The 12,562-nt window shown below is 41.7% G+C and overlaps 1 protein-coding gene across 1 annotated transcript in view; it reads right to left on the bottom strand.

Moving 5' to 3' along the window:
• REPS2 (RALBP1 associated Eps domain containing 2) overlaps nt 1–12,562 on the bottom strand; it is a 52,234-nt gene that overhangs the window by 17,577 nt on the left and 22,095 nt on the right. Inside the window, exon 8 of the mRNA XM_040055277.2 lies at nt 5,339–5,403. Coding sequence (XP_039911211.1) covers nt 5,339–5,403 — 65 coding nt within the window. The remainder of the gene's footprint in view (nt 1–5,338; nt 5,404–12,562) is intronic.

Here is a 12,562-nt window from a genome sequence, read left to right as displayed (position 1 = left end):
AAAATCCCGAAGTTATATTTACTTTTCAGTGTTCATCCATAATTCCTATTAACATAAATATGTTACTAAATCTCCCAGAGAAAGCAGCTGTGGTAAATGACTTCTGTAGGCTTAAAAGCCAACAGTAATAAAAGTACTATTTTGTTTTCCATTAAAAAAATAACAACAGGGGCTTATATGAAATGTGCATACATGTTTGGCTCCAGTGGAATGTTATTCATGATCACCGAAGTTATTTTCTATCTGAAATCGGTGTCACTGCAAATCAGCTGCATAGCTACTGCCTTCCTACCATGATTCTTGAACTTCCATGTTACACAAATTTTCTCTGTACAGCCCTGGATCTGCACAAAAGTTTGGGGGCCACCTTTATGCCATTTATCCTTGATGATTTAAGCTTGGCTGTACAAGCCCAGAAAAAAAAACCACAGTAGGTATCTCCAAAAGCTACAGGTTATCTGCTCTGTATACTACAGCATGCCATGGGAAATAAGCAGAGGTAAGGCACTGCCAGCATCCTTAGTCTACAACAGCTTGTAGAATATTAAATATTTATGGTGAAAACAGTTGGGAAACTGATATGGATAAAATTATCCTTAAATCCAAGAAGTTACTGCAAACTTGCTAAATGTGAGATGTGCTACTAGAGATCACAGAAGGTGTCAGTGAAGTTACACACAGGCTTATGCACAGAAGGAAAACACTTCAAAATAACATATCCAAAAAAACTCCTCTCATCTACATATAAGTGCTTTTTCATACAGAATCTTTCCAAGAACTCTTTACAGAACTGAGGCAAAACTTGAATGACTCTTTTTTAATAGGAAAGCATTATGAATTGATGAGTCTAATAAGAGTTCATTCTGCAATTCACAATGTCTTATTGTAAACATCAATTCAAAATGGCTTGGAGTGCAGAGAGGTATGGGATGGAATTTGGGTTAAAAGATCATTAACTGAAGATAATGATGTATCCAAACTATTTAAACTGGCCTTTTGTCCACCTTTATCTATTCAGGTTACTTACAGTCATCACCAGGACCTCAGACAAAAGCATGGTGGCATCAGAGAAGCAGCTGGTGAAAGCTCTGAGGAAACCTTAAGTACAGCTTATGAACTGATACAAAGTCAATAAAACGCTGACTTTGGCAATGGAGACACATCCTGAGAAGAAACTACCATAGCCTTTTAGAGGCCATCAAGAAAAAAGAAACACGGAGTTAAATCCACCAGCTCAAAAAGCTGGAAAGAAGGAAAAAGAGCTGCAGTCACCACCTGTAAAGGTGTCTGCCCAGCAGAGGTGTGGGACAGCATGAGCTGGCAGCAGCAAGCTGAGCAGAGAAGCCAGCCCTGCTGCTATCTGCCATAAACTGGCCAGGCCCTCACAGCATCCCAGGACTCAAGCCTGCCACAGTAAGCCTGTGCATCCCCTGAGCTGTGAAGTCAAGGCTGTAAGTATCAGTATCAGCTGTAAGTATCACCCTGTGCTCTGCTCACCCAGTGATACTGTCCCTGTCCCTCATAATTCACCCACCTGGACTATGGAAGCAGAGTTGGATGTGGACATAATTTAGAAAGTTTGTGATATGAGTAGAGATGTTTGGCACACTCTGAATAACTAGTGATTCAGTAACTCACCAAGGTAGATTACCTTGGAGGTTCTGACAAGAAAAATAATGTTTTCCTAAAGGCTGAAATAAATTCTACTGAAAAGCACTGCAACACAGGACCAAAGTCAAGGTGCCATTTCTATATTCTACTCTATACTCTGCTTTCTATATTCTGGACTTCTGATCTACTGAAATGTAACACCTACCCCTGGGTACCTCTCTTTTATGCACTTTGGTCTTTACATCCAGTGAGCCCTTTAATCTCACTCAAAAGAGCCAACTGTTTCAAATTGCTTCTCAGTCGTCTATAGAAAACCATAGTCCTCAGAAAGAAATTATTTCTCTCTCCTCCTTCCATCAACTGATTTCCAAAGCTGAGCCAAAATAATCATATCATGAGCATACTTATAAGGTGTGCAGCCACCTGAAATATGAAGGGTTTGCTTCACTTCCAAGCTACATTTGTCAATAAAAGTGCTTAACGGCAGGCATACAGCAAAATGACACTAAAGAATGATTTTCAATAGCACTGTTGAAAAATAAGTTAAAACAGGAATTTAAGGAGGGTTTGGTAAATCTTGAAACAAGAAAAAGCTGAATATGCAATTTCAGCCTCATGGCTTTTCTTCAAGTCTTGATCCTGTCTCAGCTTTGAAAGCAGATCCCTTCCTCCAGCTTCTCTGTGCTCTTTAAATCAAGGGCCCCCCTGGACTACTGTAATCCATATGCTCACTATTGCTTACATGCTATTTGCAAAGGTCAGCTCAGCTGAATTATGACCCCATCACCCATACTTCCCTACTGTCTGTTGCCTTTATCACAGAAAGGCATGCTTGGAGAAAAAAGAAACAATGTGATGAGAATGAAGTTTATGATGCTTGCAGGAACTGGTTTTAGATACAGTTTTGGAAGACCTGAGTACAATAGTGTTTTGATACTTGATTCAGTATCTTTAAATATCATCAGAAATAAGTAAATGCAAGTGATACACGTTAGCGAAGCACTAGCTGCATATTCATTACTGAGCAGACAGAGAAATCACTCTTTTTCTTTTTAAAAGCCAGACCTTTGTAATGGGAGAGGACTGGATCAAAAATTTTACATGAGAATCGTCTCGTGTTTATCATTTTAAAAAGGTCCTGCATTTTGCACATCCCAGTGTAGGAAGAGCATTTGATTCAGTATTTGGTAAGGAAGCTGCTGGACATGCATAAACAAATCAAGTTGTCACTCCCCTGCTAAGGAGATGCAATCTGATCACAGGACAAGAGAATGAACAATTAAGAGAACCTTGCTTAAAACCAAAGGTTTTCTTCTCTGAGAGCAGGATTTGTTGTAGTTCGTGCTTCTCCTGATGGCAGCAAGAGGGCTTGCACAGCACAAAGCCAGCACTGTGGGAAGCTGGGGCAGCAGCAGGAGGGCTGGCAATTGCTGCAGGCACACGACTGGGAGGCAGGGAGCTGTGCTGTGGAGTCTGGGATTGGGAGGTAGGGAGCTGTGCTGGGTCTGGGATTGGGAGGTAGGGAGCTGTGCTGGGTCTGGGAGGTAGGGAGCTGTGCTGGGGGATCTGGGATTGGGAGGTAGGGAGCTGTGCTATGGGATATGGGATTGGGAGGTAGGGAGCTGTGCTGGGTCTGGGATTGGGAGAGAGGGAGTTGTGCTGTGGGGTCTGGGATTGGGAGGTAGGGAGCTGTGCTGGGTCTGGGATTGGGAGGCAGGGAGCTGTGCTGTGGGATATGGGATTGGGAGAGAGGGAGTTGTGCTGTGGGGTCTGGGATTGGGAGAGGGAGTTGTGTGGGATCTGGGATTGGGAGGTAGGGAGCTGTGCTGTGGGATATGGGATGGGGAGGCAGGGAGCTGTGCTGTGGGATATGGGATGGGGAGGCAGGGAGCTGTGCTGTGGGATATGGGATGGGGAGGCAGGGAGCTGTGCTGTGGGATCTGGGATTGGGAGGCAGGGAGCTGTGCTGTGGGATCTGGGATTGGGAGGTAGGGAGCTGTGCTGGGTCTGGGATTGGGAGGTAGGGAGTTGTGCTGTGGGATCTGGGATTGGGAGGTAGGGAGCTGTGCTGGGTCTGGGATTGGGAGGTAGGGAGCTGTGCTGGGTCTGGGATTGGGAGGTAGGGAGCTGTGCTGGGGGATCTGGGATTGGGAGGTAGGGAGCTGTGCTGGGTCTGGGATTGGGAGGCAGGGAGCTGTGCTGTGGGATATGGGATTGGGAGAGAGGGAGTTGTGCTGTGGGGTCTGGGATTGGGAGAGGGAGTTGTGTGGGATCTGGGATTGGGAGGTAGGGAGCTGTGCTGTGGGATATGGGATGGGGAGGTAGGGAACTGTGCTGTGGGATATGGGATGGGGAGGCAGGGAGCTGTGCTGTGGGATATGGGATTGGGAGAGAGGGAGTTGTGCTGTGGGGTCTGGGATTGGGAGAGGGAGTTGTGTGGGATATGGGATTGGGAGGTAGGGAGCTGTGCTGTGGGATATGGGATTGGGAGGCAGGGAGCTGTGCTGTGGGATATGGGATTGGGAGGCAGGGAGCTGTGCTGTGGAATATGGGATTGGGAGGTAGGGAGCTGTGCTGTGGGATATGGGATTGGGAGGTAGGGAGCTGTGCTGTGGGATATGGGATTGGGAGGTAGGGAGCTGTGCTGTGGGATATGGGGAAGCCAGAGGGAAATGCTGCTCTCTGGGGAGAGACAGACAAAGCAGGAATGTGATGGGGACACGAAGGGGTATGTGATGTTAACATCATGGCTAATGCCATCCTGACTGGGGAAATATGCAAGCTCAAACCAGAGTGTACTACAGTCCCCAAGCCAGAAACTGCATTCAGTGCCAGCAAGGGATGGGGATAAAAAGAGCACAACAAGCTGCTGATGGAGCTGTGTGTGGCTACAAGCCTCTAATCATTTCTATCATAAGCACTCTGCAGTAAGAGGTGTTCAACAGCACACTCTTGAGGGTAGATCTAAAGCTCAAGTGATGACCATTCTGGCTTTTTGTATGTAAGGGCTGTCAGCTCCCCTGTGGATTTGTTTCCTACCATACACTTAATCCAAAGGAGCATATGAAGCATATTGCTGTCTAAGACTTAACACAGCCAACAACACAGAAAAAGATTATGATCCTCCATCATTTCCTGAACGGTGAAGAATTATCTTGATGTACACATGCATGATTTTATCAATTTATGTTGTGCTGTAGTTGTATCATGCTCTAAAAAACAAAACCCCCAAACTCACCCGAATTTGCAGAAATAAAGCACACCACTAATGGTTTGAAACTTAACATAACTGACATGGCATTCACTTCCTTTCAGCAATATTTTTTTTAAGCCCATGGGTGCAACACACACTTCCATACCTGGTTCCCTTAGCAGACGCCCTCCGTGGCTTTGAAGCTCAAGAAGCAAATAGCAGTAGCAGGTATCAAGCCCATGCTTTCAGGCATGAAACTCATTTTAGTAGACTAACTTTGCCAGCCTTTTATGTACAATTAGGTCTAGTGAGTGCATGTCAGCTCCACTGCAAAGAGGTTTAACTAGTCTGTGATTTGACACTGCAACACACCGGCCTGACAAACACAGGAGGGAGGATATGGAGCTACAAACTGCAGATTTTCATCAACTTGGAAGCACGAACAACTGCTGGGTCCAAGCAAACTTGTGCTAACCACTGCAACAGTAACATAAACAAATAACACACAGCAAAGAACTAAAGCTTTGTCCATACCTGAGATACAGAAGGCCGAGGGGGAAGTGCAGGTGGTGGTGGGGGCAGCCAGCCAGACCTGACAGCTGAACAGTGGGAAAAGAAGAAGATGATGATAAAAAACCCCAAGCAAACAAAACCACTGTAATTTAATACCAAATAAACCCAAAATTAATTCCCAGGATAAGTGGAAATTCCTCCTAGTGAAGAGGCAGTATTCAAGATTTAACAACAAAACCCAAACTCGATCTTTATTGAGGAAAAGTTTGTTTGAAATAACTTAATGAGTAGTGAATGAGCACTGATTTAATTGTTGTAAACCCCCAAATGTTACGATAAGCAGGGAAAGAAGACAGTCAGCCATAAAACCTGTAGGTAAAGCAATCCAATTCCAGTTAAAGAAACCTAGAAACAGGGTCCACTTGCTTTTTGGACTTTGCTCTTTGTCATTATAAATATTGTCCTTCTTAAAAGTGACAATTTAGCACCCAGTGTAGACACTAGCATTCATTCTGGATAAAACACATTCTGTGATAGAGTGCAGCCTTAAAAAGAAAATGTCTGCCATGGAATTAATAGCACAAAAGCCTAAATGAACCAAAAATAAATCCATTTCTTTGGTTTTATATTTTGTATTTGCATGCTATTACTCAGTGGAGGTATTTCAGAGGGAGGAGGAAGACAAATTCTAACAATTAGTTCAAGCCCCTATAAGACAACATAATGTCAGCTTAGGTGTAGGTGCAACGCTGTAATTTTTAGTTTTCTTAAAATAATTAAAACCCATTTGGGACAAAACTACAGGATAGACGACAGCTTCCAAAGGCAACTGTGAGGAGGCAGAGAGGAGAACTAGGCTGGCACAGAGACATCAACCAGGATTAACTGGGTTACCCTCCCCAAGCTCCTGTTGCACTGAATGCTCAGCACTTGCTCTGGCAGACACCAGACAGCCCATCTTGCACTGGTGTATTTTTGTGTAACAAAAAACCTCCAACAGCATTAAACTTAGAAATGCTCTTCACCACAATAATGGTAAGCAATCAATTATATTTATACACTTTCTATTTCCATATATATTTTAAAAACACCACGAAGACCATTAAGAGCTGTGTTATAGCTTAGCCATTTATATATTTTATATACCAAATCTAAAAATGTCTACATGGCTGAAAATAAGAAGAAAAAAAGATACAAAACACTGCACATAATTGAGACAGACATGAGAGTAAAACTGTTTGTGAGAACACTGAGAACAATCATATTGATTATTTAGGGTTCCAAAGAGGTATAATACAGTGGTGGATTTTTTCTATTTTCTGTTTCATCACCTCATAAGATACAATGCTCTTGTATCTTATAAAATGAAGCCTAATATGGCACACAGTACTAAAGAGAGAGTTAAAGCATCTAAAACAGAACTGAAGTTATGCCAGGGAGCTGCGAACACACCTACAGATGTAAGATTTGAAAAAACAGTCATCAAGATCCTTTCTCATGCATTTAATTGGTTGTGTTTATAAGACCATTGCAATAACAGCATGATCTGGTACCTACATTCTCCATCTCTCCTGTACAAGTGATCTTTAGAAGGGAAGAAACCTTCCTTTCCTTTAATCTGAACTTGAGGTCATTAGTTCATTAATCTGTGCACTGGCAGTGGCTTTGGCATTTACAGCTTGTGACAATATTTGAAAACAACACCTAGCTCAGATACCACATGCTGGAAAAGCATCTCCTGAAGTCATTGGACATAACTGTGAAACTCCATGAGTCTCTAGGGATTTGGCCCACAATATTTCAAAGGGAAAAGTTCAGTAAAATAGTCCATGAAAAGACCCACATAACCACATGAAAAGAGCCACCACAAAAAAACCCCTCCTCCTTCAGCTTTCAAAATGCAACATATATGAATCTAGCATTAAAGAAGTTAGATGCTTACAACATATGCATTTGACCCAGTTTCCTCTTTTTAATCCTAAAAATTCTAACCTAAGCTACTCATGAAATATTCATAGAGTTCCTGCTGTTGCAGAAGATCTTTGGCCTGTTGTTAGAAGGAAATCATGCTTATGTGAGCACAATTACTAACGAAAGTTAGCTGATTTTGGAGGACTTGTAACAACTTACAAAAAATCCCCCAGGTTTCAGCCTCCTCTGGTGCCACTACGCTAAAAGAGGACAGTATGAACACACACTCGCAGGTTTCCATGTGCTTTGGCAGGTGGCTCGTATGATCCAGCTATTCCAGAATACTCTCCTTCCTGGGAGAGTGCCCTGCAAGATGGGCTCTTGCTGCCAGGGATGGCAGCACCACTTCTCTCAGAGCAAACACAAGTACAGGGGAAGGTCTGTTTTCAAAATTAAAGCAAGCACCCTGGGGCTGAACAGCAAACAGACACACGTCCTGCTTCCAGGTGCACGCCTCAGAGCTTGGAGAAGCTCTGATGTCCCTGATCTTTGAAAAGAAGTCTTCACCCCGTGCAGGAATTGAATGGGCCTTGCACAGGTCCTCTTGCTGGCATTCAAATCAGGCTGAGCCACAGAACCATGGAATAGTCAAATAGTCTGGGCTGGAAGGGACCTTAAAGATCAGCTCAATCCAACCCCCCTGTCATAAGCAGGGACATTTTTCTCTAGACCAGCCTGCTCACAGCCCCATCATGTAAGGCAAATCCCACAGAGAGCACTGTGGAAAGCCCATACAGGTACCAGCAAAATAGATTTAAGTATCCATACCACATGTATTCCTGCAAATAACAGCATTTTCATGCACTAGTTACTCCCACAAAGACAGTGTTTTCAGTTCAGAAATCATGGCTCTTTACTTAGCATGTTTACACTTTAAGACGGATTATCTGCATGGAAACCTTCCAAGACCATTTTTCTGCCCTATTTTGGCAACCACAAAAGTCTGATAGTACTAACATGACACCACACCAGATTAAAAGAACAGGCTTTCCAATCTGAAGGTAGATTAATATTTTAAAACAAACAGCAGGCTGCAATTGTATACTCTGAGAACTGGCCATGCCATCTTATCTGACCACTCTGCCTCCAGCCTCCCCAACAGACACCACCACTCAGCACTTAATCATTATTTGTGGCAGTGAAAAATAACAATCCTAGGAACCACTCAGATAGCTCCTTTACTTATTTGATGTAGGAAGAGAAGATGAAGGAAAAACAGAAGTTGTAACAACCCCCACAAACCTATGGAAGCAGGTCTTTAAGTCACCAGATACAGCTGCAGTGCACAATCCCAAAACTAGGATGAACCAGTCTGGGCCCATGGGATCCTTTAGAGCAATACAAGAGCAAGGTGCTGAACTTCTCTTACCTGATGACAGTCACTTATGCTCTTGGTTTTCAGTATTGAAGACAGAACTACCATAAACACACTGAACTTCTGGATGCCTGCTGTTTTTGAAAATTAATACTGGAACAGCAGCATACAAAACTACATTTCCTGAAATATTTCCATGTCATATATTTAATATTAATTCCCTACATGTGGATGACATCTTGGTTTTAGATGTCTATCACCTTAGCTTGAATATCACCACAGACAAGTTAAACTTTGGGTGGAAAAAATGTACAGCTTCATTCCCATCTGAACTGAATACATATGTAAGCAGTCTCCTGAAAGAAGGGAAGGGTGCTTTTCCTGGGTCAAGGGCCATCTTGTACCTTGCAGTCCAAATTGAAACTAGATCCAAGGAGACTGACCTCATCCCAAGTCAAAAGAGAATCTGGCTGATGTATTTGGCATTTGTCAAATGGATGCTACAGCACTGCTGGATCAAAGGTAAAGTTGCTTGCATGGTAGATTTCCATCAGTTTATGCTGCTCCAGAGTCCTGAGCTCCCAGATCAGGTTGAATAAAACCAATTAATTTTATCAGGAAGCAAAGGGAGTAAGATACCACAATCAGCTCAAAAAAGATAAGCTAACAGAACGAATTATTCTTCAGTTTTCCCAACTACCTAAGGCTTTGGTTCCTCAGGGAAGCCAGCATTTTCACCCTTCCACTCTGATACTATTCTGGAGAGGTTTTTGAGATACTTTTCCTGCTTCTGTTGCCAAAGGCAGAGCACAGAACAGTTCTGTGTCTAATCTGGTTTCTGTTTACCTCCTTCTTACTAAATTTCTGTTCCTGTTCAGTGAAATTAGTATTTGGTTATCCCCTAACACTGACACCATTCTTTGCACAACTTCATTTATCTACATTCCTGACAGCAGCATTAGTAAGTGATTGTGAAATTACTATTTCTCAAGAGATCTGATTTATTAATTCTCACTATGTCTAAAAAAAAAACCAACCAACCAACCAACCAACAACAACAACAAAAAAAAACAACACAAAAACAAACAAAAAAAAAACCAACCCACACCAAAAAACCCCAAACAACAACAAAAACCCCCCCTGTAAAGCTGTAGCCAGGAATATAAATCTAATAAAGGATTCTAGTAAGGTAGTTGTGAAATACCACTGATCCAGGGATCTGTTTCAATAATTTTTGCTAATGTCTCCTTGGAATGTAATAGCATTACAAAAAAACCACCCCTGCTTTGGACTCCTGACATTAACTTTGTTTACCAGGTTTGTAGACATGCTGTAGAAAGCATTGCCAGTGGCAGAATGACCTCTCTTCTCACAGTTTTGGGAACCTGCTCAGCAAGCAGCTTCTTGTGTCACAGCAAATGATGCACACACCTGATGTCACAGACACAAACTCCTGTTACAGGTTTGTTTCATGTGCTAACAGAATGGTAGTTGTACCTTGAGTGAGTGGAAAATCATCCATGAACTTTCCAAGTAATTAGGAAGAGATATAGCCAGCCCTTAAGTAATTCATGTTTTTGCACTATGAGCTCACAGGTGTGACTATTTAGGACACTGTGTGCTAATGTATCTGATGGGTTGCTTCCAAATCAAACAAGTAGAATATCATTAGAGGATTTTTTTTTTGTGATGTCTGTTTTTAATGTCCTATCCATGAATTTCAGCGTGTGTTAATAAGTTCTGTAAAACAGATTTTTCTAAACACCTATTTTCTGGTTTATGCCATATATCCACAACATCTGTATTTTTACCTCCCTGTCCCTCATTTTCCTTAAACCATTTAATTTTCCAGTTACTGTTTTCTCTACCCTTTCCTTTTCTGTGTGTTTCTCCCTTCTCCCTTTGCCCTTAAACAAAGCTATCCAAGATTTTGTTCTGTCTCACTTCATGTTTAGCTTCATTCTCCACCCACAGGGAGGCACAATCCCTCCACCCACCTCCCAGAGATCCACGTTGCCCGTGTTTCTCCCCTCTGGAGACCTGGGGGTAGTGTTGGAGCTTCCACCACTGGCCATCTGGGACCACTGCCAGCATGGGCTCACTCAGAACAGGCACATGGGAGCCAGGGAGAGCAGGGGGCTACCAGCCACCAGCTCTCTGGTCCCTCCTGCAGCTCACACACTTCTGCATCTCCAGGGTCTCCCCCCAAGGGAGGCAGCTTGACCCCTGTTCCACACGAGACACAGCAGATCCTGTCTTGTTTAACCTATAAAGTTCTTCCATGATGGATGAACATTTTTGCACATGGGATCATGGAAAAGGTCAGTGGAACTGGCAGGGCTAGTCAAGAATATTTCAGCTTCAAATTTCTGTAGAAGAGTTTTTGGATTAAAATTTAAAATTTTTAACAACCTGCAACAGGATGAAAATAGACTGCAAATCATTCCTCAGTCTCTGAAAGAGCTAAGATTAGATAAATGGGAAAATATAATTTGTAAAAAGTTCAATTTATTGACACAAATTGTAAAAAAAAGCAGCTACACTTGAAAGGCTGAAAAGATTTACCCCAGTAAAGTACTGTCCAGACTCAGCCCTTAGAGATACACATAAAAATCTTAAAATGCAAAAATAAGTTACCCCATCAGATTCCTATCATGTAGTAACTATTAATCCATTTATATCCTCACTATTCTCTCCATCTTATTTAACCTTAATTATGTTGTTGTCCAGTTGGACAAAAAAGTAAGTCACACAGCTGTAAGTACATAAATCCTTCATAAAAAATTCTAAAAGGCTGACAGGCACAAAACTCTTCCATTCAAATCTGAAGGAAGAATGAATGTTTTATTCAGAGTAAGCTCAGTTCAGTCATCAAATGTATTCTGAAAGGGAACAGGACTAGAAAAAACCAACAGCTCCAGATCAGGGGCTGAGTCCCAAAAGAAAAAAAATATTTTCTGATTCAAAAAAGTATTTTTGCACCAATTATTTTAAAATGTATTCCATAGCCAGAGAAAAATATGAATAGCAGCTCAATTTTGTGTTCTCTGTGCATAAGACATTTTTAATTTAAATTTGTCATAACCCTTACAGCCAGTCACTCACTCGACTCTACACTCCTCACTCAATGAAGCTTGCAATATTAGAGCTCTTGTACACTATGCAAACAATAATTGGTGAAATGGCATATTTGGTGAGGGTATTTGCTATTATTTCTTCTCTAAAAAAAAGGTCCTTCAGAACGTTCATCTTCCTAATTTAATGTTTAATGGTCTGATTAATAAACACAGTAACATGCAAGACAGTACAGTATTATAGCATGAACAAGATGCCAAGAAAGTAGCTGGATTTTACTAAATCAAGACTAATGTAAGAGCAACGAGAGGCAGGAGTCCTGAAAATTAATTACTTCATTAAATTCAGCTTTAAAAAAAGAACATTACTATTCCAAGTTCCCCCCTGTCACTTTGGCTTTCAATTAAAATTTTAGTTAAGAAATCTGTACTTAGGGTAACACAAAAACATAACTGTGCCACCCGTTAAAAGCTTGTCTTTAGCAGCTACATCTTTCAGACAGCTAACCTCAATGGACACAGATATTTCCTAGCAAATACAATTAAGCATAAAATAATACAGAAGGTAATACAGTAATCATGCTTATCTAGGTTAAGTTTAGCAGGGTTTTTTTTGTATTCACAAAAGGGAAAGTCACTTGCATTTGGCTCACTAAACTAAAAAGACAATATATTCCTGAAAACAACTGGGAACTCAGTATTATGGTTACTGCTTGGGTCTGTTTGTATCAAAACATCTATGATACCAGAGCAACTAACATTTTAATTCTCAAAATCCTCCTTCCTACCCAGTAATGAACGGTTTCATTTTAAATGTAAACTTAAAACCATTCAGAAATACCAATTTGACTTAGGCAAACATAAAAAAACCAAGATCATCTCAAC

This window comes from Hirundo rustica, chromosome 2 (assembly GCF_015227805.2).
Source record: "Hirundo rustica isolate bHirRus1 chromosome 2, bHirRus1.pri.v3, whole genome shotgun sequence".
NCBI classification, from domain to species: domain Eukaryota; kingdom Metazoa; phylum Chordata; class Aves; order Passeriformes; family Hirundinidae; genus Hirundo; species Hirundo rustica.
Note: the sequence above shows the minus strand (reverse complement) of the source record. Positions and strands in the feature narration are given on the sequence as shown.